Below are 27,791 nucleotides of genomic sequence, written 5' to 3'. Positions count from 1 at the left end.
CAATATAGACAAGCGGAAGTCTCAATAGTGCCTCAGCAGAGCCACAGGCTGATCGCTCCCATGCCACACCTCACTGATGCTGGAGTTTGTACTAAAGGAGCCCCGGCCAAGTATTGAGTGCATAAATGAACATACTTTAAAGAACTTGAACTTTTCTGTTTTGCAAATCCTTTTTTTTGATTGATCTTAGGAAATATTCTTAATATTTTGAGATACTGGATTTTTGACTTTCATGAGCTGTAAGCTTAAAATGTTTTACTTTACATGTAATGAAAGTAGAATATATGAAAGTTTCACTTTTTGAAATAAGTTACAAAAATATTGAATTCCACGATATTCTATTTTTTTTAATGCACCTATCTATCTATCTATCTATCTATCTATCTATCTATCTATCTATTTGGAGAACTTTATGCTTCCATCTGCTGACAAGCTTTATGGAGATGCTGATTTCCTTTTCCAGCAGGACTTTAGCACCTGCCCACAGTGCCAAAACCACTTCCAAGTGGTTTGCTGACCATGATATTACTGTGCTTGACTGGCCAGCCAACATGACCTGAAATCCATATGGAATCTGGGATATTTTCAAGAGAAAGATGAGAAACAGTCGATCCAACAATATAGACAAGCGGAAGTCTCAATAGTGCCTCAGCAGAGCCACAGGCTGATCGCTCCCATGCCACACCTCACTGATGCTGGAGTTTGTACTAAAGGAGCCCCGGCCAAGCATTGGGTGCATAAATGAACATACTTTAAAGAACTTGAACTTTTCTGTTTTGCAAATCCTTTTTTTTGATTGATCTTAGGAAATATTCTTAATATTTTGAGATACTGGATTTTTGACTTTCATGAGCTGTAAGCTTAAAATGTTTTACTTTACATGTAATGAAAGTAGAATATATGAAAGTTTCACTTTTTGAAATAAGTTACAAAAATATTGAATTCCACGATATTCTATTTTTTTTAATGCACCTATCTATCTATCTATCTATCTATCTATCTATCTATCTATCTATCTATCTATCTATCTATCTATCTATCTATCTATATATATATATAAACGTGTGTGTTTATTTATCTGATTAAGAAACTCCCCCGATGCATTTGACAGACATAAACCTTCCTGAGCATCAATTAATACTTTAAAACAAAGCATCATGACATTTGAAGTTAATGCACATATGACATGAGCAACACTGACCACAAGGCTCCTCTTTGATTTCCGCCATACCCATGCAAGCAGTAGATGGTGCTTCCTGTGCGAACCACAGGTTAGTCACGTGATCAAGCTTCCACGTTCAGCACTTTGTTCCGCTCTACTGTTGTTCCATGCATCGGTAGGAAGTCAGTCGCTTACGTTTAAAAGTTATTGAGGTGTAAAACAATGTTGATGTCAAAAATATAGCTCAAAAAGAAGAACCAAGGAAGACAAAGACAGACAGACAAAGATGGAAATGCAGAGAGAGGATCCCTCATTCTTGGGTGAGATAAGTATGATCATGATTGAAGTAGATGTTTACATATATGGACATGCACACAAATGTGGAAACATGTCTGAATGTCATTGCATTAGACAAAATATCAAAGAAAGTGCTTGTATCTGCATATCTAAAATGCTGTAGGAACTGTTTCTTCACTAACAATAAACCAACACAAAATATCACAATACTGTCCTCATTTTCAACACAACTCTTGTTACAGCATTTCATACCAGACAAATGGCTTTTGTCAAATGTTTTGCTTTTAATGTGTGTTTGTGCTATCATTCTTGAAATTAACGACACTCGCTTTGAAATTTTGTTATGCAAAGCAATACAATTCAGATATTTTTCAGTATAGCTTAGGTCTGTACATACCTTTTGGGGCCAATTTGGAGTAATTCAAGCCTTGTCTCACTAAAAAGACAGTGACATGACATATTGGGATACAAATGTCCACATTTTATTAATATTTACTATATATATATTAGTACAGTTTGAGGTTGATAAAATGTTTTTAAATGAGACTTTTATGCTCACCAGGGCTGCATTTATTAGATAAAAAATACAGTAAACACAATAATATTGTGAAATATTATTACAATTTAAAATAACTGCTTTCTATTTGAATATATTTTAAAATGTAATTTATTTCAGTGATGCAAAGTTGAATTTTCAACATCAATACTCCAGTCTTCAGTGTCACATGATCCTTCAAAAATAATTCTAATTTGCTGATTTTCTGCTTAACCCTTGTAAGGTGTTCATATTTTTGTTACTCAGCCAGTGTTCGTGGGTCTGGTGGACCCACTACATTTTTGGGTTTTTAATTCAACACAATCAAAAATTGTATGTTAAAATACTCAACAGATGTTTACTTCATCCCAATTACAAGCAACATAAACAGCATATATCTTTTCTGTTTTGCAAATCCTTTTTTTTGATTGATCTTAGGAAATATTCTTAATATTTTGAGATACTGGATTTTTGACTTTCATGAGCTGTAAGCTTAAAATGTTTTACTTTACATGTAATGAAAGTAGAATATATGAAAGTTTCACTTTTTGAAATAAGTTACAAAAATATTGAATTCCACGATATTCTATTTTTTTTAATGCACCTATCTATCTATCTATCTATCTATCTATCTATCTATCTATCTATCTATCTATCTATCTATCTATCTATCTATCTATATATATATATAAACGTGTGTGTTTATTTATCTGATTAAGAAACTCCCCCGATGCATTTGACAGACATAAACCTTCCTGAGCATCAATTAATACTTTAAAACAAAGCATCATGACATTTGAAGTTAATGCACATATGACATGAGCAACACTGACCACAAGGCTCCTCTTTGATTTCCGCCATACCCATGCAAGCAGTAGATGGTGCTTCCTGTGCGAACCACAGGTTAGTCACGTGATCAAGCTTCCACGTTCAGCACTTTGTTCCGCTCTACTGTTGTTCCATGCATCGGTAGGAAGTCAGTCGCTTACGTTTAAAAGTTATTGAGGTGTAAAACAATGTTGATGTCAAAAATATAGCTCAAAAAGAAGAACCAAGGAAGACAAAGACAGACAGACAAAGATGGAAATGCAGAGAGAGGATCCCTCATTCTTGGGTGAGATAAGTATGATCATGATTGAAGTAGATGTTTACATATATGGACATGCACACAAATGTGGAAACATGTCTGAATGTCATTGCATTAGACAAAATATCAAAGAAAGTGCTTGTATCTGCATATCTAAAATGCTGTAGGAACTGTTTCTTCACTAACAATAAACCAACACAAAATATCACAATACTGTCCTCATTTTCAACACAACTCTTGTTACAGCATTTCATACCAGACAAATGGCTTTTGTCAAATGTTTTGCTTTTAATGTGTGTTTGTGCTATCATTCTTGAAATTAACGACACTCGCTTTGAAATTTTGTTATGCAAAGCAATACAATTCAGATATTTTTCAGTATAGCTTAGGTCTGTACATACCTTTTGGGGCCAATTTGGAGTAATTCAAGCCTTGTCTCACTAAAAAGACAGTGACATGACATATTGGGATACAAATGTCCACATTTTATTAATATTTACTATATATATATTAGTACAGTTTGAGGTTGATAAAATGTTTTTAAATGAGACTTTTATGCTCACCAGGGCTGCATTTATTAGATAAAAAATACAGTAAACACAATAATATTGTGAAATATTATTACAATTTAAAATAACTGCTTTCTATTTGAATATATTTTAAAATGTAATTTATTTCAGTGATGCAAAGTTGAATTTTCAACATCAATACTCCAGTCTTCAGTGTCACATGATCCTTCAAAAATAATTCTAATTTGCTGATTTTCTGCTTAACCCTTGTAAGGTGTTCATATTTTTGTTACTCAGCCAGTGTTCGTGGGTCTGGTGGACCCACTACATTTTTGGGTTTTTAATTCAACACAATCAAAAATTGTATGTTAAAATACTCAACAGATGTTTACTTCATCCCAATTACAAGCAACATAAACAGCATATATGGTTAATATTTGCCCTTTACCTTTGTTAGACCACATTTATGAATTAAAGTGCTACAACCTTGTGCAGGAACGGCAGCGGCAGAAACACAAAACTCACACTCACACTGATCAATGACTGTGTTTTGTGCTGGTTGTTCATGAGTCCCTTGTTTGTCCTGAGCAGTTAACTCTTGTGTGGTGTTCATTATTTTTGTTACTCAGCCAGTGTTCGTGGGTCTGGTGGACCCACTACATTTTTGGGTTTTTAATTCAACACAATCAAAAATTGTATGTTAAAATACTCAACAGATGTTTACTTCATCCCAATTACAAGCAACATAAACAGCATATATGGTTAATATTTGCCCTTTACCTTTGTTAGCGAGCGCGAGAAACACACAACACACACTCACACTCTCACTCTCTCTCTCTCTCTCTCTCTCTCACACACACACACACACACACACACACACACACACACACACACACACACTTACTAATAGCAGGCCCATACAATAGGAAGACAGAGTGAAGGTACACAGGACCTCAAATTTCTACACTGCGGTCATTGAAAATTTGTTCTGATATATGTTCTTCACAGAAAATGAGCCAAGGCTGTTTTGGCTTCTTTATAGCTATTCTGGGCTTGTCTGCTTTCCTGTGCATAATATGCTATATTTTATTATTAAACTGTGTACCATATTTTGGTTTTAGCCTATACCGTCTTCGTCCATTAGCCTCCTTTAAGCGTTTTCTATAGCCTAACGGTTTTAAATAGGGGAGAAACGTTACATTATGGCTATCTGCTTTACTGATAGTAATGCTATTAATGAGGTCATTAATATTACAATTGTTATTAGTATTAATAATATTTATTAGGCCTAATACCGAATTGGGCCTTCAGTGTCACTGTTATAGTAGCCTACATTAAGCAACATTAAGTGTTTTAGAATGTCCCAAAACCGTGCCTTAAACTATAAGCAAAGCTGACTGTATTTGAACTTGAGTCCAAGTTTAAAATAAAACTCTATGAACCGCTCCATTATGAACGTACGAGCTGTATGAACCACTAACTTACAAGCTGTAAAGTAAACAGGAAGTGTTTGTCCGAAAACTGTTTTTGCAAGGGAACGCAAAATATCTTTGCAAGAGAACGCAAAAGTGTCACGAGGGAACGCAAAGTTTCTCGAGGAAACGCAAAAGTTTTGCGAGAGAACGCAAAAAAAATTCCTCCCACCCCAAATTTCTTTTCCACCACCATGTCCCTTTAGGGGCTCCGCACATTTCATTACAGCAAATACACAAAATAATGTTATTTTTATCAACATCATATGACCCCTTTAAATCTTATGTCAGAAAAAGCTTTTGTGGAAGTTCTGTAGGACTTTTTTTAAATTATTATTTATATCACCATTATATTGGGGTTCTGATTATGAATGATGATATACACAATGTCATGAAAAACCTTTCAAGCGGCATTTATAGTCCAAAGAATGGGTGATGGATGTGGGAGCATAAATAGGTGTCAAAAAATGTCAGATTAGTTTGGTTCAGGACTTAATGCCACAAATCCCTTTAAAATCATTGTCAGGGTAAATTGAAAAAAAAAGGTCAGAAAGGAAAGGAAATCAATCTCTCTCTCTCTCTCTCTCTCTCTCTCTCTCTCTCTCTCTCTCTCTCTCCCACCCACACACACACACACACACACACACACACACACACACACACACACTTACTAATAGCAGGCCCATACAATAGGAAGACAGAGTGAAGGTACACAGGACCTCAAATTTCTACACTGCGGTCATTGAAAATTTGTTCTGATATATGTTCTTCACAGAAAATGAGCCAAGGCCAATGAGTCGGAGTTTAAAAAAAAAAGTATTAATCTAGTGCTGTCAAACAATTACTCGCGATTAATTGCATCCAAAATAAAAGTTTTTGTTTGTATAATATATGTGTGTGTTCTGTGTATATGTATTATGTATATATAAATATTTACATGTATTTACATGTCTATATTTATATTCATATTAATATATTAAAAAATATATATTTAATATATAAACAAAACATTCTTCTGAAATATGTACATGCATGTGTGTGTATTTTTATATACATAATAAATATACACAGCATACACACATATATTATGTAAACAAAAACTTTTATTTTGGATGCGATTAATCGCGATTAATCATTTGACAGCACTAAATTAATCATATAACTTTTCGTTTGATAAAACGTGAAAACGGGTCCCATGCACAGACCCAAACACCATTCAAGGGTTAAGAAACATTTCTGATTATTATCAATGTTGAAAACAGTTGTGCTGCTTCATGTTATTGTGGAAACAGTGATATATTTTTAAAGGATTCTTTGATGAATTGAATACGTTCATTTTATTTGAAATATAAATCTTTTACTGTCTTCATTCTCAATTTTCATCAGTTTAATCAATGCATCCTTGGTGAATAAAAGTATTAATTTCTTCTGAATGGTAGTGTATCCATGCATTAAAACCAAACATTACCTTTCTCTCACAGACAAGAGGCCGCAGGCAGTTGAGGCCAATGGAGGAAGTCTGAGTCACCCACCATCGTCTCTTCCTGAACTTCGCTTGGTTTTACTAGGCCGCAAAGGTGCTGGGAAAAGCTCAGCAGGAAACACCATCCTAGGCCTGGCGGGAGGGTTTGAGACAGGCAAACCGACCGAGGAATGCGTGAAGAGGCGAGGCGACGTGGAAGGGAGGCGTGTTACGGTTGTGGATACCCCAGGCTGGGAATGGTACTATTCAGTGAACGGGACTCCTGGTTGGGTGAGGAGAGAAACAAAGCGAAGCATGTCCTTGTGTCCACCAGGTCCCCACGCCGTGCTTCTAGTGGTGCGATCCTGTACCTCAGTGACAGCCGACTACCATCAGCAGATCGAGGAGCATCTGGAACTGCTGGGCAAAGCGGTGTGGGATCACACGCTGGTGTTGTTCACACGAGGAGACGAACTGGGCTCCCTTTCCATTGAACAGAGGATTCAAAATGGCGGCAAGGCCTTCCAGACGCTCTTGGAACGGTGCGGGAACAGGTTCCACGTTTTGGAGAACAAGCGGCGCGTTGACGATGGATCACAGGTGAGGGAACTGATGAGGAAGATGGATAAGCTGGTGGAAGAGAGAAGAGGGAGGCATTATGAGACGGATCTGCTGCTTCTGGAGCTGGAGGTGGAGAGCAAACGCAGGGCTCGAGAGAGGAGGAAGAAACAGAGGCTTATGGAGGCGCAGACGCACAGAGGAACCATCAGAGCCACGCTGATGAGTGAGTAGACTGTGAAAAGTGTTGTTCTTCCTTAATATTTTTTACTAATTATCATGACCATTCTTATGCAAGGCCTTGCACCATTCAGATGAATGCATTTACTAACATTAAAATAACAGTTTTAAGTCAAAATCACTCGGACAGAGGATTAAAGTTCAAACAAGATACTTTTACTTGAGAAGCGAAATGACATAAGCTTTTAAGCCTAAAATTGTTTAAAATGAACTCAATTTATGCTTAAAACAAGAAAACATAACTGCCAATGTGGTAACAAATTCATTTTTCAACAATGCCATGCGTCTTGATTCAAGGATGTTTATATAATTGTACTGGAAAATAAGACAAGAGCATGTTTTTAAAATTCACTCAATGCAACACAGACAGTCTTGTATTTGTAAGTATTGTGTAAATGTATTTGCAGAAGTCAGAACTATTTTCTAACTGTGAGATTCTTGCATAAATGTTTCTCTAGAAAGGACAATGAACATTTTAGATGTTTGTGATTACTGGATAAAGATTAATTTTTTTAAATTTTTTTTATAATTTTGATTAATTCTAATTCCAGAATTAACTATTCTGATTAAATTCAATTTCCAAAATAATTTGTTAAAAATGAACCATTTCCTTTGTATTGGTTCTAAGAATGATTCACTCACAAAAGAATGATTCACTTAAACACTGATGAAATATTTTAGAGCAGAGCATAGCTACAAAAATGTATATTCACTTTAAAAATTTCCATTACTTTTATTCATTTTCATGACTTTTCCAGTCTGTGTAAACACAATTTTAACATCGCCTAATCATGAGAATCCTGGTGGAAGTTCTGCACAATGCTTTAGTTTTTTCAACTGCTTACACACATTTTCAAAACTTTGCCTTGTTTTCCCCAAAAACTTTACACACAAATCCAAGAATTGCACACACAAAATGCAAAATGCCTCACATCTCTTGCAAAATGAAGCACTGCATTCAAAATATCACAAACACATCTCAAAAGCAAACATTTGCAAACACCTTTGCCATAATATTAATTCCTGTTACATTTTTGTGTATTACATAGAGAATTGTGTGTTGTGTTTTGCAAAAAGTGTTTTATGAAATTGAAAACTGGGTCAAAGGCCGAGAATTAGTGTATGGTTTTGCAGATTTGGTGTGTGCTTCTGCTGTTTGAGTGTCAGGTTTAAGAAATTGTGTGACAAGTACTGTAACTTTCAGAATCCTTTACATTTAATGAAACAACTGCATTTTCAGCAGTAAAAACTGTAGGTTGTGAGCTTGAACGTTGCCGTTTCAATAAACATAAATAATTTTGCAAGCTTTGGCTGTGTGCTGGGCAGAAAATTTCACAAAAATTTTCATCACCCAGAAATAAACAAGTTGTCATGATTTACTCACCTCATGTTGCTCCAAGTTTGTACATTCATCTTTTTTTTCTGTGAAACACACACACACACACACACACACACACACACACAAAACTGTGAATGCAGAACTTTTTCATAAAATTAACAACACACAAAACTATTATGTAAATACTTGCAAAAGACTTTACTTTAAAACGTTAGACTTCAAAAGACAAATAAATTATTATGTACATCCCATTCATTCATTCATTCAGCAGCAAGGCTACCTTCATTGTGAAAACAGAATTAATAATAGAACCTACGTTCAGGTGATACGTAAATACTTTAATATGTCAAACACATCTCTGAATAAATTAGTTGTCAAAATAGTACAGTTCAAAACAGTACAGTCTAATAGAAATGGAATTATGTAAATCATATGTGTGATCTGAATGCATGCAAACATTACAATATTGTAAGATCTTAATATAGCCCTACGTAATACATTATCAAAGTGAAGTAGATAACCTTAATTTGCTAAAAGACCTCATACTAATAATATTGCATCTAAATGATATTTCAACAAAAGTAATTATTTACAACTATAAAAGCGTCATTTATTTATTTAATTTCTTTTTTGTATTGTTTCTCCTGTCTCTGCTAGACGATAATACGCAAACTGATGACCTAGATGAGAAGAATCTATTCTCTAGAGGTTCAAGGCGTCTCCCAGAGCTGAGACTGGTTCTCCTGGGAGAGAGGGAGACAGGAAAAAGCTCCGCCGGGAATGCCATCCTTGGAGGACCGGGATACTTTCAAAGCAGAGAGGCCACCGAGGAGTGTTTGAGACAGCAGACGGAGGTTTCTAACAGACTGGTGACAGTGGTGGATGTGCCCGGATGGGAGGGTGGAACGGAGGGATTAACTCCAGAGAGAGTGAAGCGAGAGATCGGACTGAGCGTAACGCTGTGTCCACCTGGACCTCATGCATTTCTACTGGCATTGAGAGTGGACGCAATCATCCAAGCACAGGCGGTGCGGGAGCATTTGCAGCTTTTGGGAGAGGCAGTTTGGAGACATACACTTCTTTTGTTCACGAGGGGTGACCAGCTACGAGAGGGAGTCACCATTGAGCAGCACATCCAAGGAGGAGGAAAGGATCTTCATTGGTTGGTGGAACGATGTTCAAACAGATTCCACGTTATCAGCAGCTACTCTTGTTTGGAATCACTAAATTCTAAAACACAGATAACGGAACTTCTGGAGAAGATCGAGAAGATGGTGGCTGGAAATCGGTGCGAGGCATTCTCACCACTAGTGCATGAGATTCAAGAGTTAGGAAGACAAAAGAATGAAAAATTCCAGCTGAAGGTCAAGGAGTTTAGCGATAAGCTTCAACGGCAGGAGGAGGAACTGAAGAAGATGAAGGAACGAGAGGTCAGGAGCATTCGGTGGTTTTTCGAAAGACGCAAAAAAGACAAAGTGCAATCTCCCGGGAAGGCAGAGAGGGAAGAGGCGCCGTACAGAGGCGAAGATGACAGGAGAAGCGTGATGGGAGAGCTGGAAGAGAGGATGGCGTGGTTGACAGAAGACAAGGAGCGAGAGTTGCAAGAGCTGAGCGCTGAAATGAGCAAAGTCATGGTGACTCTCCATCAGGGACTGAAAGAGAAAGAGCAACTGCTGATGAGATTAGAGGACCGAGAGCGAGAGGGGGAAGAACTTAAAGAAAAAGTGGATGAACTTCAGATGAAACTGCTGGAAATGGAGCGCATGGGTGCCGTGAAAGAGCAAGAATGGAAAGAGAGAGAGGCTGAGATTCAGATTGCACACTTGGATGAGATGAATGAACTTCAAAGCAAACTGCTGGAAGCTGAGAAAGAGAATGATAGGATGAGAGGAAAGGTTGAAGAAACTCAAAAAGAGATGGGTGCATCACAACGCAGGTATGAAGAAGAGGTTGTCTGGCAAAAGCAAGAGATGGAAAAGAAACTGAAAGAAAAGGACAATGAAACTGAAAACATTTTAAGAGAAATCGAGAAGGTGAAACTGAATGCTGAGAGCAAAGAAAGAGAACAAAGCGGGAGATTCAGTGAACAAGTTGAGAAGAGAGAGAAAGAGATGGACAAGCTGAGAGAGGGGATAGAGATGATGACCAAAGAGATGGAGCAGCTACGGATGTCCTATCAGGAGCAAGTGAAAACCACAGAAGCCGAGAGAGAAATGCATAGAGAAACTGTGGAAAAATACAACACCCTCATTGATAAACTCGTAGGGAAAGATGAGGAAATAAAGCGAACGATGAGAGAGAGAGAAAAGGAGCTACATCGAAATGCTGAAACGCAAAAGAAACTTCAGCAAAAAGATGATGAAATAGTCATATTAAGTCAAAGAGATCAGCAAAAAGAGCAAGAAATGGAGACACTGAAGCTAAACATTACAGAAAAACAGAGGGATATAAAAAGGTTAAAAGATACTGTCCAGGCAAATTCTGAAAAACACGCAGCTGAACTTCAAGTTTTGAAGGAAGAGTTGAAAACAAAAGAAGATGAAATCGACAAATTAATACAAAGAGACTTGGAGAAAGACAAAGACATTGACAAACTAAAGCAAAATATTAGCGAAAAACAAACTGATATTGAAAGGTTAGAAGACAGTATTGAAGAAAATGCAGCTCAACTAAAACTTCTGCAGGAAGAATTGAAGGCAAAAGAAGAGGAAAATGAAAAATTAAGACAAAGAGACCAGGAGAAAGAACGAGAGATTGATATGCTTAGGCAAAACATTAGCAAAAAACAGAAAGACACTGAAAAGTTAAGAGACGATATTGAGGCACATATCGAAGAAAGTGCTGCTAAACTCAAGCGTTTAGAGGAAGAGCTGAAAATAAAAGAAGAGGAAATAACCAAATTAAGACAAAGAGACCTGGAGAAAGAACGAGAGATTGACATGCTTAGGCAAAACATGAGCAAAAAACAGAAAGACACTGAAAAGTTAAGAGACGATATTGAGGCACATATCGAAGAAAGTGCTGCTAAACTCAAGCGTTTAGAGGAAGAGCTGAAAATAAAAGAAGAGGAAATAACCAAATTAAGACAAAGAGACCTGGAGAAAGACACAGAAATTCACACACTTAAGAAAAATATTATTGACCAACAGCAGGACACTGAAAAATTAAAAGACAGCATGCAGTCGAATATTGAAGAAAGTGCTGCACAACTGAAGCATTTAGAGGAAGAATTCAAAAGAAAAGAAAATGAAATCATCCAATTAAGAGCAAGAGACCTGGACAAAGACAGAGAAATGAACACAATGCGTGAAAACATTAGCGAAAAACAGAAAGAGTTTGAAAAGTTAGGAGAGAGTATTAAGGCACATGTTGAGGAAAGTGCAGCTAAACTAAACCATTTAGAGGAAGAACTACAAACAAAAGAGGATGAAATAACCAAATTAAATCAAAAAGACTTGGAAAAGGACAAAGAATTGGACACACGGCTGAAAAACATCAATGAAAAACATAGAAGAGAAATAGAAAAACTGGAAAACATCATTCGAGCAAATACTGAAGAAGCTGCTGCCCAACTAAAACATCTAGAGGAAGAGTTTGATGGAAAGATAGAGGCCTACAAAAGAAAGAATATGATGATGGCAGAGGAAATGGAAAACATAAAGAAACAGCATGAGGAAACAGAAAGATGCTCAGATGAGCTAAGACAACAGATCAGGGAAGAGCAAGAACAAAACAATGCCCTACAAAACATGAACGCAAGGCTGGGAAATGAATTAGAAGAGCTGAAGCGCAAATGTGAGGGCTATGAGAGAGATCTGCAGACTTCAGTTAAGCACTCTGAGAAACAGATGAAAGAAATTAGAGGGTTAGAACAAAAGATAGATGAGTTCAAACAGCTGCTGGAAGAGAAGGAGAAAGAGAAAGAGAGCGATACGCAAGACATGAAGGCATATTATGAGAAAAGACTAAGAGAAAGGCATGAAGAGCATGAGATGAAAGAGATAGAGAGAGAACAAGAACTTCACACGAGAGAGAGGGAGGTAGAAAAGAAGGAAGAGAAATTAGCGCAAAGCAAACAACATTTGTTAACTAGAGAGGATGAAATGAATAGACGAGAACAGGACTTGGAAGAGCAAATGTACAAGATAAGAGAAGAGGAGAAGAATCTAGAAAACGAGAGTCAGAATAACAAACGTCTGGCTGCAGATCTGGTGCAAATGAAAGAGGAGATTGAGAAAAGAGCAGAAGAGTTTATGGATAGAGAGGAAAATTTAAAGGCACAGGAACAACAGATAAAATGTAAAAAGGATGAGCTACAAGCAATGGAGAAGATACTGGAGATCAAGGAAAAGGAAATAAAAGATCTGTCTGAAAAGCAGGAGAAAAATATGGAAAATCTTAGACAGCAGATGGAGAGAAGAGAACATGAGCTGCTGGAAACGGAGGCAACTTTTGTTAAAGAGCAACGCAGGCTTAAGGAAGATCAAAAATCTTTGGAGATGCTCAGAGCGAATCTGGAAACTAGAGAAAATGAACTTGATAAACGAGAGCAGATGTGGGAGGTGAAATCCCAAGAGCTTTCAAAGATCTCGGAGGAATTTGAAAGTAACAAACACAATGTGGAGAAATGTCAAGCTGAGTTGAATAACAAGGAATATGATCTTCTGCAAAAAATAAATGTACTGCAGATAAAGGAGCAAGAACTTGTTCAGAGGGAGCAGGACCTCGAACTTAAAGATCAAAGGCTGATGGAGCAACATCGAGATATGGAAAATGAGCAGCAAAACCAAACAGCTTCATCTGATGAATGTGACCTGGAGCTCGAGAGCATTAGAGAAGTGTTAGGAAAAAGGGAGCAAGAGCTGATAAAAGGCGAAGAAGCTCTTTCTCAAAGAGAGCAGAAGCTGAAGAGTGAAGAAATCTATTCGGAGAAAAGACAGCAAGTCATGCAAAATAGGGAACAAAAGCATGAAGACATGTTGCGCAGTCTGAAGAAACAGCAGGATGTTTTGAAAGACAGAGAACGCTCTTTAGATACCAGAGAAACAGACCTGCATCAACGGGAATCAGAGCTCGCTATGAGAGATAATAGCATGACGGATAAACAGAAACTTTTGCAGAACCAAGAATTAGATCTGAAAAATAAAGCAAGCGATGTAGAGTACAAAACACAAATGCTAGAGCTCCAGAAAACAACACTAGATGGAAGAGAGAAAGAGCTTGAGGAACGTCAAAACCAACTGGACAGCAAAATGCTGGAGCTAAATAATGAACAAGACAAGATGAAAAGGAAGCGAGAGGAACTTGAGAAATGGGAGAAGTATTTGTATAACACAGAGCTCAAATGGATACACAAAGAGTCTTTCTCAGGGTATCAGCGATTGACAAACAGTGCTGAATTGAATGGAAAACGAATGGAAGTCGAAGACATCCATCGAATGTATCAAGAAGTAGGAGTAGATGGTGGCATTTGTGATGCAAAAGACACAAGAAGTGAAGAGCGAATGGAGTTGGCTACTATAAACCGTGCAAACAACAGATCGGTAAAGAACCAAAGGGTTAAGCAAACACTGGAGGCCAAGCAAAAAGAGGAAGATGGTAAAAGTGACGAAGACTTCTTTGAATCTTCAAGCACCAGTTTCCAACCTACTTTACATACACCCTGGCCTGTGTCTGAGCAAAGGCTGATGCTTTTAGGAGACTCCTGGTCATCCCGTCACCCAGCGAGATGCACTATCATGGGGCCTGATTCAGATAGAAGCAACCCTTGGAGGGGAGAGATATCCGGCAGACAGCTCACTATCGTAGAGCCTCAGGGCCTGAAATGGAGATCTGGATCTGACAGTAAAGACACCTTTCAAAAACACCTCTCTCAAAGCATCTCTATGTGTCAACCTGGACCACACGCCTTCATCCTGGTGATTCCCGCTTACGTGTCCTTCACTGGTCAGTACAGGCATGCAGTGGAACGTACCATGTCTGCACTAGGAAAATCATCATGGAGGCACACTATCATTCTGCTCACCTGGGGGGAAACATTAGGAGAGAGCATCCAGCAACATGTAAAGAGAAACAGCGACCTGGAGCGACTGGTTCGAAAGTGTGGGAATAGATGCCATGTGCTTAACAATGGACACCGGGAATCTGATGTGGTGAAGCTGCTGGAGAAGGTTGAAGAGATGCTGGGAGGAAACAATGGACAATACTACAAACTGGACTGAAAATTAGTGTTTAGGATTTAAACTGTGCTTTTATGACTGTGAATAATATTTAAATTACAATAAATCCAATAGATTGTCTTGACATTCTTGGCTTTAAACATTATTTATGTAATTAGCAGTACCTACAAGTGAAAATAAATAGTTTTAGAATGACTTTCCTTTAGAATGAAATAGGCTATTTATTTTTGGACAAAAGAGTAAGCGTATTACCAGACGATGGCGCACTTGTATTAGATGTCCCTCTATGTTATTGTCATTAACTGCACAATCAATATGGTTATTCATAGTATTTTGTAATCTTCAACTAATCTATTAGCAAATTTGAGGAGCAAACGCTCTTTTCTCTGTTTTTGATACCATCCAATGAGGTAAACACATGATTCATTTCCAAACCGCCTCAAGTAAACAGGCTATTTTATGTGTAACTTTCATTTCAGTCTAAAAATGAATCATTAAGATTTAGCCGCTCTCCTCATAATGTGTTGCGAGAATTGGAAAGATATAAAGACGACAAATTAGTTACATTTAACACGATTCAAGCATATTCAGGGATTCTCTGAAACATAAACAGAATGGATTTTCCATTAGTGCCTCAGCGAAGTGGAGTCTTGCTGTGCATCCGCTGCGATTCTGACAGGTAAATTATTACCTTTAAAAAAGGGGGTCTGTTTCGTCTGAAAGAGAAACTCTTTACATCGAGTGAAAAACACATTTGAAATGGAATTCTTTTTTATGGCCCTCACACAGCAAACCCAAATGTTTACATATAATCTGAGGTAATTGCACGATGGCTTCGGATATTCCTCCGCCTCGCCATTACACGAGTCAAGTGGGTAAAATGTTGAAAAATAGTTCCTCAGCAGCGTTTCATTTCCCCCCACAACGTTTGTATCTGTCTGCAGGGGGTCTATTTCTAAGTCATTTGAAAGAATCTATAATTTATCACTTATGACATCAAGTAGAGATTTTATTTTATCAGACCACATTGTTAGATTTTAGGGGAACACCAATTAGAGGAAAATAATATGCAATCTAACTGAAAGTGTGTCTGAGTGCATTAGTCGACTCCTTTCATTTGTCCATTAATTGTTATGTTGGGTCTTCTAGTCATTATCTGCACTATAGCCTTTTAAGGTAATGAACACGGCCATGCTAACATCATTTCACCAGCATAAACTTCAAATTTCAGTCTCCTCTACAACCACTAGACAGATGTGCATTCGTTGCCATGCTTTTTGTATGTGTAGTGAATCCAGCTATCTCTAATGGATGATAAAACCTCTTGACAATTCTAATTAGCCGAAATTCACAGCAATTATCATATGACCTTTTCTATTTTGGTCAGATCAGATCTAGCAGTGCTGAGGTTTTTATGTGTCAGGATGTAAAACCCTTCATTCATGTTTCACGTTCTAATTACATTGTTTTAGTTTGTCTGCACGCATGAAACTTTTCCAAATGAATGTCAATTTTTCCAATTTCACAACACCCAAAATCGCAAGTCAGTAGTATAGGTTTATTGTCATTTCTCTCCCGTGTTGTAAATACAGTGACTCTTAGAGATGCAATGCAGAACGTATAACAGAACATGAAAGTAAGGAAACTTTGCTTCCTTTGCTCCTGTAAACAAACTCGCAAGACTAGCATATTTCACAGGCGCATGCGTTACGCCCTGAATGGCTTGCACGCATGACAGTTAGCAGAAGTGAGAGAAAAGTGTTTATAACATTTTCAATATGGATATTTTTCTTACAAAAACCCATCGATTCACTAGAGGAGGTCTTTATTCACCCCCCGGAGCATCAACCAAATTTGAGAAACTTCCCTGGCTCATATTTTTGATTTTGAACAACATTTTGGTTTTCAACTGGTATTCAATTGGTATTATTCAATTATCTGAATATGGAGCCTCATTGAGGTCCCCATATCCCTGGGACTGAATCATGTAGGGCCTTGAAAATTATGATTCCAAAAGAAAGGTTTATTAAGAACTAGAATCTAAAACCATATTGCATTATTTGGAAAAAAAGAATACTTATGGCACTCAGACAGGTGCAGTGCACTCAGTGCAGTTGTTTTAACAGAAGGAAACAAGGTGGTATGGTGCCTGCAACGCATCCTGCCGCAAGACACTTCAACGCATAGTGAGAGCAGCTGAGAAGATCGATATTTAATCTGTATATCTGTATTTATGTTCTACTGTTTGTGTTATCTGTATGCACCAAGGGTCTGAGAGTAACGCAATTTCAATTCTCTGTGTGTATGTGCTGTACATGTGGAAGAATTGACAATAAAGCAGACTTGACTTGACTATTGATATTTTAATATGTACCATGCTGTTTACATGCTATTCCAATAGCTTTAAAGAATGCCATGATACTATCAGAGCTTTGGATGTTATCACTGTGTTGGTAATCTATTGGTTTACCTACAGAGTTGTTTACATGCTGCACACACAGGCTTTGATCTTCGTCAAGATCTCCTTCATCGCTGCCAAAAGATATATGCTGGTTTCATTTCATATTGTTCGTAGGTCTATATTCCACTTAATCCAGCCTTATTTTCGTTCTCTGTTCTAAATATTGCGTTTCAGTTTAATGACGTGAGAACAGTTCAGGGCACATTAGCAAACTATGCAAATGATTCAAACTGAATCACTATCCGATTCAGACAATGATGCTAAACAGTTTGACCAAAATTCTTTGTAAAGAACTGATTAATTGCAGTGATTCATCGGGAATGGGAGACAGAGCTGGGTATTAACTGATTACATGTAATCTGGACTATGTAATCAGATTCCAAAAATTAATTACATTTAAAAATACTCGTAATCAGACTACAGTTACTTTTTTATGGATTAGATGATTACATATTATTTACAAAATAGCAATAAATTATTCATAATTTATTGAGTCTCCCTAATTCTTCTTTTTAATCTTTTAAATGTTCCTTTCTAAAATAGCCTTCTGCTTTTATACACTCAGAAAGTCCTCCAGTTTTGTGGAGATTCACACAAAAACCAGTCATTAGTCAGGTGGCGACACAACACTTGACCACTGATTTACAAAAATAATTTCAGGTTTAAGAAGTGTTTAAATATTGCATCAACTTCTGATGAACACGTTCATTTTTATTTGAATTACAGTATCACTCTGTAGGTTATTTTACCATGTATTTCGATGTCTTTAGAAGGATTTTGTCTTTCAAACAATAAAATGCACAAATTTATGAATTCAAAATTCACAAACCTTTTTTCTCATCTGATAGTCTTTCACCTAATATATTTACTTGAAGTACCCCTGAGATTTTTAAATAAATATTTTAATAATTAAGAATCACATTTGAATGTTCATGGTTCTCTGATGTTGGCTATGGTCATGCGGGCAAACAAATAAAAAAAGATATATATATTTTTTAGTAAGTGTTTTATTTTTATTGATTTTGTAATGACTTATTTTATGATTGAATTAATTATTAGCTTTTCATTAAACTCATAAACACCCTACAGTTCATTCACAAACCCCAGTTTGGGAAACCGTGACATAAAATAATGTTTAATGCACTTAATGTTGTTAATAACAATGAAAGAATATATTTTCTTAATTAAGTATTTTTATATCAATATGATTATCAACAAGTTTATCCTATTAAAAATCAATGCAATAAACGCTACAACTGCACCTGTGATTAGTGACGAACATGGAAGTGTGGAGGAGAGAGCAAAACAAAACACCGCTCAAGAATTAGAAGTACAAAACAAGGATTTGTAAAGAAAAATGTAGGATATAAGCCCAGAGGAGACTGGTTTTCCGTTGCTAAAGTAAGGAAACTTTGCTTCCTTTGCTCCTGTAAACAAACTCGCAAGACTAGCATATTTCACAGGCGCATGCGTTATGCCCTGAATGGCTTGCACGCATTACAGTTAGCGGAAGTGAGAGAAAAGTGTTTATAACATTTTCAATATGGATATTTTTCTTACAAAAACCCATCGATTCACTAGAGGAGGTCTTTATTCACCCCCCGGAGCATCAACCAAATTTGAGAAACTTCCCTGGCTCATATTTTTGATTTTGAACAACATTTTGGTTTTCAACTGGTATTCAATTGGTATTATTCAATTATCTGAATATGGAGCCTCATTGAGGTCCCCATATCCCTGGGACTGAATCATGTAGGGCCTTGAAAATGATGATTCCAAAAGAAAGGTTTATTAAGAACTAGAATCTAAAACCATATTGCATTATTTGGAAAAAAAGAATACTTATGGCACTCAGACAGGTGCAGTGTACTCAGTGCAGTTGTTTTAACAGAAGGAAACAATATACAATGCATTGTTTTCAATGGTATGTTACTGTTAGAATTTGGCTTAGAAGTTTTACAGTGTTTAATGCAAAGATTTAAAAGAGTAAACTAATGTGACTCAAGACTCGAGTTCATTTGAACTTAGAGATTATTGTCTAATTCAGACCCAAAAATACTGTTAAACAGAAAAACAGAATACTGATGGGGTTCATTCATCACAGCTGTAGATTTTCACTCCTCTGTGACAACTGTAAAACACCCAAACTTGGAATAAGTGACATTTTAATAAAAGTTAACAACGATAGATCATAAACCCATCTGTAACAGAACAGATGAGAAAGAGAGAGATCTCACCATAGGCTCTGTAGCACTTGACTCCCAGTATGACGGACACTAGCAGATATGGAGAAGCTGCCAGCAGAAAACTGAGCAGTTTGAGAACTGATGATGGAGCTTAAAAACATAAAATAGAACCAGACAATTGTAAATTTGACAAATGTTAGACCCATCTAAGAGATTTAATAGGACTTTTTGTTTTGTTAAAGAATACAAATTTAACAGGATACACTGATCTTAGTGAACAGTAATTCTTCCATTGATGTAAAATCCAGTTGATTTGTGTCTGAATTTAATGCCGTTTGTGAATCATGTTCTGTTCATTTTTGCTCATGTAGTCAGAGTGATAAACAGATATAAAGACTCTCACCTGATACGGTCAGTGAAACTTTATCACTGGTGTGTGAGTATCGTGATCTTTGGGTTTCTCTTCCAGCACAGCTGTAATTACCCGTGTGAGATTCATTAACAGAACTGATTCGGTATTCCTGTGATTGACTGACATGAATCACTGAATCATCTTTATTCCAGTTGTAGCTCCAGCTGCTCACGTCTGTCTCCTGTATGTCACATGTGAGAGTGACCGTCTGTCCTCTGAACACATGTCCATCAGGCTGAACATGCAATGCAGGCTTGGGTCTCTCTGTAATGATTGCAGGACACACTTCACGTGTTTAAAAAAACTTTCATAGTTTTAAGCTGTCTATATGACAAGGCTTTTTAAGATTAACTGAAGTTTCATTTAACTGACTGCACTTAATACGATACTTGTTGATAGATTATATGAATTTGCATAATATTATAGCAAATTCAAAATTAGACTGCCCAGTAAAGAAAAAAAAAACGACACTTACCACTTACTGTTATCACAACTCTTTGACTTTGAATTGTGAAATACTTTCCTTTTCTTGCACTGCACCCATACTGTCCTCCATTAGAGATACTCACATTACTCAGTATTTCCATTTCATCACCAGTTTTTATTCTCGTGAAGTCTTTGAACCAGAAAATTGTCCATCCAGTTGACTGTCCCACTTCACAGCTCAGAGTAACTGTGTCTCCAGTGAACACTGAACTCTGGGGCTTTACAGTTATTTTGGGTTTGTCTGTAAATATTTCACAATTCTGAGTTAATGAACAGCTTTCTGTCATTATGTATGACTACTTATGACTTCAATAATATATATTACAGCAACTTTTCTGTAATTATGAGTAAAGTAAGGCAGATGCTATATGTGCAAATAGCTATTTAGTGCTATTTAAGTGTTACTAAGTGTAAATAGCACAATTTTTTTAAAATAAATAAATCTTTGCACTCAGTGTAAATAGTGGTTAGATGCTATTTGTAAAGAGCGTTACTTTTTAATATTTTAATTTTTACGTAAAATAAATGAGGTCATTGATCCTTAGAAGTACACAAAATGTTTTACCGTTAAAACAAAACAAAAATGTATATGCAACAGTCATTTTTTAATAGTTCAATCAGAACAGATTTCAAAACACTGTAGCATCATACACTTGTTGTGCTAGACTGCCAGAGTTCCTTCAGAGGCAGGACGGTGGTACCACTGAAACACTTTCAGAGGCTCCTGGGGCATATGGCATTCGCAGCCACAGTCTCGTCGCTCAGATTGCTCCATATGAGACCACTTCAGCACTGGCTACACTCCCGAGTCCCGAGGTGGGCATGGCGCCACAGTACACATCGAGTGACCATCACGCCGACGTGTCACCGCCTATTCAGCCCCTGGTCGAACCTTGCTTTTCTACAGGCCGGGGTGCCCTTAGGACAAGTGTCCCGGCATGTCGTTGTCACGATGGATGCCTCCAGTATGGGCTGGGGCGCTACATGCAACGGGCAGGCAGCCTCGGGGCTCTGGACAGGTTCCCGACTGCTTTGGTACATCAATTGCCTAGAGCTGTTGGCAGTGCATCTGGCCTTGCAGCAGTTCCGGCCAGTGCTGCAAGACAAGCATGTGTTGGTCCGCACGGACAACACTGCGGCAGTTTCGTACATCAACCGGCAGGGAGGTCTACGATCACTTCGCATGTCACAGCTCGCCCGCCATCTCCTCCTCTGAAGTCAGACGCGGCTCAAGTCGCCGCGCCGTCCACATTCCGGGGGAGCTCAATCGTGTAGCAGACGCGCTCTCATGACAGCTCACATTCCCCGGAGAATGGCGACTCCATCCCGAGACAATCCAGCTGATCTGGAGTCGATTCGGGGAAGCCCAGCTGGACCTGTTTGCTTCCCGCGAGTCCTTCCACTGCCAGCTGTACTACTCCCTGACCGAGGCCCCCCTCGGCACGGACGATCTGGCACAGAGCTGGCCTCGGGCTCTTTGCAAGTATGCGTTTCCCCCAGTGATCCTTCTCGCACAGACACTGTACAAGGTTAGGGAGACCGAGGAGCAGGTCTTACTGGTTGCGCCTTTCTGGCTCTCCAGGACCTGGTTTCCGGAACTCATGCATCCCCCTGAGAGAAGACCTCCTCTCTCAGGGGCTCGGCACCATTTGGCACCCGCGTCCAGTCCTTTGGAACCTCCACGTGTGGCTCCTGGACGGGACGCGGCAGACCTAGCTGATCTGTCACCTGCGGTGGTGAACACGATCACTCAGGCAAGAGCTCCCTCCACGAGGCAAGCCTATGCTCTGAAATGGAGTCTGTTTGTGAACTGGTGTTCTTCTCACCGAGAAGACCCCCGAAGATGCACGATTGGAGTAGTGCTTTCTTTCCTGCAAGAACGGTTGGAGCGTAGGCTGTCACACTCACCTTGAAAGTGTATGTAGCTGCTATCACAGCACATCACTATGCAGTGGACGGCCGGTCCCTGGGAAAGCACAATCTCATCGTCAGGTTCCTGAGGGGTGCCAGAAGGTTAAATCCTCCTAGGACACCCCTGGTGCCCTCCTGGGACCTCTCTATCGTCCTGGCAGGACTTCAGAGGTGTCCCTTTGAGGCGCTGGTTTAAGTCGAGCTTAAGTTCCTGTCTACTAAGACAGCGCTCATGACCGTGCTCACTTCCATCAAGAGGGTCGGGGACCTCCACGCATTTTCAGTGAGCGAAGAGTGCCTTGTGTTCGGGCCGGCCTACTCTCCTGTTGTCCTGAGACCCCGGCCTGGATAAGTGCCCAAGGTTCCCACCATGCCTTTCCGTGATCAGGTGGTGAATCTGCAAGCACTGCCCTCGGAGGAGGCAGATCCAGCCCTTGTGTTGCTGTGTCCCGTAAGAGCACTGCGCATATACGTGGACCGCACCCGGAGCTTTAGAAGCTCTGAGCAGCTCTTTGTCTGCTACGGAGGTCAGCAGAAAGGGAAGGCTGTCTCCAAGCAGAGGTTGGCCCACTGGATAGTGGATACCATCGCCTTGATGTACCAATCCCAAGGCTTGCCATGCCCCCTGGGGGTGAGGGCTCACTCCACACGGAGTGTGAAGCTTCCAGCGGGAAGAGCTGGGAAGAGCTGGCCGGTGTCACGCTTGCTGTGCCATTCCCCCTCACCCGGGGATGCGAGTGCCTTTCTCCTTCTCCAGTAAGTTCCCCGGACAGCGAACCTTGGCGGAGTATCCTCCAGAACCCCCAGCAGTCAGACTGGGCAGAGCAGTCTGACACCAGGCCCAGTATCGGTGTTAGCTTGCCCAGGTCTCCGGTCAGCCCCTGTACTGGGCTAGGTGTCCATATGGCTTGATTCCCTGCGGGCAATCCCATATGTGTATTCTTCCACGGTAAGGATTCCCTCTCTGTAAACCCATGTCTTCCCTTTGACAAAGTGTTCTGTCAGTCTCTGCCGGCAGTTTTTCCATTCCTACTCTCAGGTAGGACCTGCCCCAGAGACCCATTCCATATGTAGTACTGCCCCAGGCCTGGGTCAGTCCATATGAGAATCTCCACTTGTTACCTCCCTACGGGTAGGGTGTGGCCTCCGCAGCGCCCTTCTCCGGAAGGCTCGTTTCCCCATTGTTTCTGCGTAAGCTGTAAACAACAAATTGGAAAGACTTGAAGCAAATCTTTCATCAAAGGTCGAAATCCCTTCTGTTAAGAAATTTCTGTGGGGAAAGGAACAGCGGCTTGACTATCTCCAGCAGCGATGTATTCACCTGTGGTCCCTGCAGGTACCAAGGTCAGCGAATTTGCGCTGGGGCGGTGGGAAGGTTACAACCTTTGTGTGGTGTTTGTCTGACACGCGGCCGCTTGCCAACTTTGGCTACGCCATAGGATTGTGACGAGGTTCAGGTTGTGGCGCTTTCCAGGGCCCCAAAATGTCGACATAACTCGTAGTGATCGACAGATAGGGAACATCTCGGTTACGTACATAACCCTCGTTCCCTGATGGAGGGAACGGAGACATTATGTCCCCTTGCCACAACCTCGAACCAATGCTGGCGGCCATGGACAAGTTCTCGACTCCTCAGCGTAAAACCTGAAGAGTGGATGCACCTGTCGCTTATTTATACCCGGCAAAATCCACTAGCCAAATTTCATTGGCGTTTTCTCTTAAAGTCAGAGATGATTGGGGCTCCCAAGTGAATTCCCATAATGTCGTCACGACATAATGTCTCCATTCCCTCCATCAGGGAACCGAGACGTTACGTAATCAGATAACTTTTTTCAAGTAACTAAAGTAATGCATTACTTTTAAATTTACAATGAAATATCTGAGTTACTTTTTCAAATAAGTAATGCAAGTTACTTTTACCATGTATTCACTGACATCCATCCTGTCCTCAAGTTGAGAGAAATTGGGAGTGACATGCAAAGGCAGAGGCACTTTCTTTAGGCTTATTAATTTCCCTTTTGGTGTGAAAGGGCCCGTACAGTTGCCAAAAATATTATTTTGGGGTTATTTACAAAAATAAATAAATAAGCCCAGCCTAGATGATGAAAAGTAATGCAAAAGTAACGTTATGTGTTACTTTTCATAAAAAGCAACTAAGTAACGCAATTACATTCTTAAAAATAAAGGTGCTTTATGATGCCATAGAATAACCTTTTGTCTAAATGGTTCCATAAAGAACCTTTAACATCTGAGGAACCTTTCTGTTTCACAAATGTTCTTTGTGGTGAAAGAAGATTCTTCAGATTATAAAAAGGTAAGAAAGAGATGGTTCTTTAAAGAACCAACTTCTTACGCAAATGAGACTGGGGGAGGCATTAGAAAGTTTAATTGGATTTATCATTACATGCATATTTACATTTGAGTTGAAAACATAATTAATAATAATAATACATTATTTTTATTTATTTATTTTTATTAGTTACATGTTACAGTCACCAGGGGCATGCTAGGCTAGATTAATTAAATTTCTGGTTGAAAATGGCCTGGATTCATGTTATCTGCAATGAGATAAGCCTATACTGTAACTCTCATATTGCTATTAATAATCCAACACAAAGCAAAAGTTTTGTTGACCTGAAGTTAATTTATAAGATATATATAATGTTTATTAGATAAATGACACAGGAAATGATTTGTTAGATTTATAACAGTGAGCAAGTTCCTTCTGGGAAGCTATCAGACCTAAGCTTCTCTATCAGAGGTTAGCATATTTTTGGGCTGAACAAGATCATGATGACTCACACAACACAGTCAGAGTCACTTCATCACTCCATTCAGAGGTGTCTGATTGTCTCTTGCCACAACACTTGCATTTCTGTTTGGACACTGCAGTGATGTTGAACTCTTTCTTCTTAGAGGCCTGCTCTCTGCCTCCACACCGCCATGTGTATGTCCAACCGTCACCCTGTATGCCACATGTGAGAGTGACTGTATCTCCAATGAATATCTGGGATGGTTCAGGTTGAACAGTCAGAAGAGGTTTAGGTCTCTCTGGAAGAATTGAACAACAACAACAAAATATGTATATCAATAATGAAACTATTTAAATGGATAGCACCCAAAAAGGAAAATTATGTCATTAATTACTCACCCTCTTGACGTTCTAAACCCGTAAGACCTTCGTTCATTTTCGGAACACAAATTAAGATATTTTTGATGAAATCTGAGAGCTCTCTGACCCTCCCATAGACAGTAATGCAACTGAAATGTTCCCAGATCCAGAAACGTAGCAAGGACATTGGTAAAATAGTCCATGCGACAAAAATAACAAAAAATAATGCACGTTCTGCTGCTTACGTTGAACACACGCATGCGTTGTTTATGCGTGTGATACTCTCTCCACAATGGCAGCGCACTGCTGCAGACGAGATGAGAAGAATTGTTGCATAAAGTCATGTCTTTACTAAGTTTCTGGACTTGGGAACATTTCAGTTGCATTGCTTTCTATGCAGAGTCAGAAAGCTCTCGGTATTCATCAAAAATATCTTAATTTGTGTTTCGAAGACGAACAAAGGTCTTACTGGTTTGGAACGACATGAGGGTGAGTAATTAATGAAAGAAATTAAATTTTTGGGTGAACTATCCCTTTAAATCTGTTCTATCCACCTTTTTTTTTAACCCGCCATGTTTTAATTTATGGGTGACACTTCCAGTTTGGGTTAACTTCAAATATTGCATCTGTGCTACAAATAATCATTATGCGTCAGTTTGACTCTATGAGCTGTACATTTTTTGTCATGCTCTATTTTTTCCATCAGTGAAATAAAGTAAGGCTTTGTGTTTTTGTGTGACATTAGGATCACAAGAATATCTGTCACAAGAGCTTTGTTGTGATGACTATTTTCTTGTATTCTTCTGTCTTAATATGAAAAAGACAACAGACAGTGGCTTTTGTTGTCTGCTCTCAGATTTGTGTAATTTTTCCCCTTTTCACTTCTAATTCCTATTACCAGTGTTTACTTGAATATTTCTAAAGCAGGGAAATTCAGCATTTGTCAAAATGAATTCAAACATTAAACATTACACAAACATAATATAAGCTTACTTTAACTATGGTATTATTTAACACGTTCCATAATACTGCTGCAGAAAGACTCGTCTGAACTAATTTGTTAGTACTCTTACACTTTTACGTTTCCTTTTGATGTTCGATGGCTGAAAGGTGAGGAGAATAATGTCAACTGATCTGTACAATAAGGCAAAATGGCAAAAAAAACAAAAAACACTCTTGTTCAATTTTAGAGCAAAAAAAGTGAAGATTTAAACAAAAATATGAATCACCTTGAGTGCATCCAGGGGAGATGTTGGAAATCAACACTAAAAAAACAAAAAGAAAATCACATTGATTTATAGATGATGCTGCTTCAAAATGTCATATATGATTATGAATATCCTTACACTTTTCACATTCATTTTAATGCTTAAAGTCCCCCTGCAGTTGCTAATTTAGTCCTTAAAACTCATCTAATTGTGACCACCTTTGACTGGCCATTGCGTTATTGAAATCAATAGATATGTCTATGATTGGCTACATTGCTCAACATTACAAAAACACATTGTAAATAAAAACCTATGACCAGTAGACAGAATAATATGAAAAGCCCTTCCTCGCAAGTTGACGGAATTACTCCCTTGTCGAAAAGAAGTATACTTCAAGTTTATTTTATTAAGTATACTTTATGTAGTAAGTAAACAAATAGCAGTGTACTAGTAGTATACTTGTTAGTGTACTATTTCAATACTCATTGGGACTAAATTGGCCCACTTATTAGTATATAATAGTATATAAATACTTTTAAGTATACATTAAGTATAACAGTAGTAAACTTTGATCGATCAACACCCCAAAGCTTGACAATCATTATTACCTCTTCATTGGTCAACCTTTTATTCCATAACGTTACACAGTTTTGATGCTGCTTTATGTCTGATGATCGTGTTAGAATACGTGTGGAAGCATCTGTTGTTTTTTCAGTTTCTTCTTCGCTTGCGTTTTGTAAATTCTGTACCGAAGATGTGTAATAGCACCCCCTACTGTATAGCAATGAACATATTCTCGGAGCACAAGTATATAACGTCAGAATATAACATTTCTGTATTATACTATATATATATACTGTATATATATGCCTATATAACCTACCAGTCAAAAGTTTTTGAGCAGTAAGATTTTTAATGTTTTTAAAGAAGTCTCTTATGTTCACCAAACCTTGTGAAATATTTTTACTATTTAAAATAACTGTTTTCTATGTGAATATATTTTAAAATGTAATTTATTTCTGTGATCAAAGCTGATTTTCAGCATCATTACTCCAGTCTTCAGCGTCACATGATCTTCAGAGATCATTCTAATATGCTGATTTGCTGCTTAAGAAACAGTTGAGTAAATCTTTTTGGAAAATAAATTATAGAAATTAATACTTTTATTTAGCAAG

At 38.4% G+C, this 27,791-nt stretch overlaps 2 protein-coding genes across 4 annotated transcripts; one reads left to right on the top strand and one right to left on the bottom strand.

Annotated features, from left to right (window-relative positions):
* Positions 1–1,326: 1,326 nt before the first annotated feature.
* On the top strand, positions 1,327–14,974 carry LOC107553540 (trichohyalin). 3 transcript variants are annotated; one of them, XM_016235808.1, is made up of 4 exons: positions 2,953–3,108; positions 6,544–7,308; positions 9,319–11,414; positions 11,595–14,974. In XM_016235808.1, exons 1-4 carry the CDS (start codon positions 3,075–3,077, stop codon positions 14,880–14,882), a joined length of 6,183 nt encoding a protein of 2,060 aa, XP_016091294.1. In that variant the 5' UTR covers positions 2,953–3,074; the 3' UTR covers positions 14,883–14,974. The 3 variants fall into 3 exon arrangements, with proteins under 3 accessions (XP_016091293.1, XP_016091294.1, XP_016091292.1); XM_016235807.1 differs by lacking the exon at positions 2,953–3,108 and adding an exon at positions 1,327–1,482 and having other exon boundaries at positions 9,319–14,974; XM_016235806.1 differs by having other exon boundaries at positions 9,319–14,974.
* A 4,171-nt stretch (positions 14,975–19,145) lies between these two features.
* Positions 19,146–25,347, bottom strand: LOC107553511 (sialoadhesin-like; the record flags this gene model as incomplete). The annotated part of the gene is made up of 6 exons (XM_016235773.1): positions 19,146–19,432; positions 19,539–19,637; positions 19,891–20,163; positions 20,375–20,626; positions 23,269–23,279; positions 25,101–25,347. Coding segments are annotated over 6 exons (899 nt in total), but the record flags the coding sequence as incomplete, so codon positions are not given.
* Between the last annotated feature and the right edge of the window lie 2,444 nt (positions 25,348–27,791).

This window comes from Sinocyclocheilus grahami, unplaced genomic scaffold (assembly GCF_001515645.1).
Source record: "Sinocyclocheilus grahami isolate Dianchi unplaced genomic scaffold, SAMN03320097.WGS_v1.1 scaffold474.1, whole genome shotgun sequence".
Taxonomy (NCBI): Eukaryota; Metazoa; Chordata; class Actinopteri; order Cypriniformes; family Cyprinidae; genus Sinocyclocheilus; species Sinocyclocheilus grahami.
The sequence above is the reverse complement of the archived record's forward strand: the minus strand, read 5'-3'. Positions and strand labels throughout refer to the sequence as shown.

What these genes read in the sequence shown, in the direction of transcription:
- LOC107553540 (XM_016235807.1), top strand. Translation starts at nt 1,449, where the DNA reads ATGGAAATGCAGAGAGAGGATCCCTCATTCTTGG. An exon ending in AGAGGATCCCTCATTCTTGG is followed by an intron (nt 1,483 to 6,543) that starts GTGAGATAAGTA and finishes TTTCTCTCACAG; the next exon opens with ACAAGAGGCCGCAGGCAGTT. An exon ending in CATCAGAGCCACGCTGATGA is followed by an intron (nt 7,309 to 9,318) that starts GTGAGTAGACTG and finishes TGTCTCTGCTAG; the next exon opens with ACGATAATACGCAAACTGAT.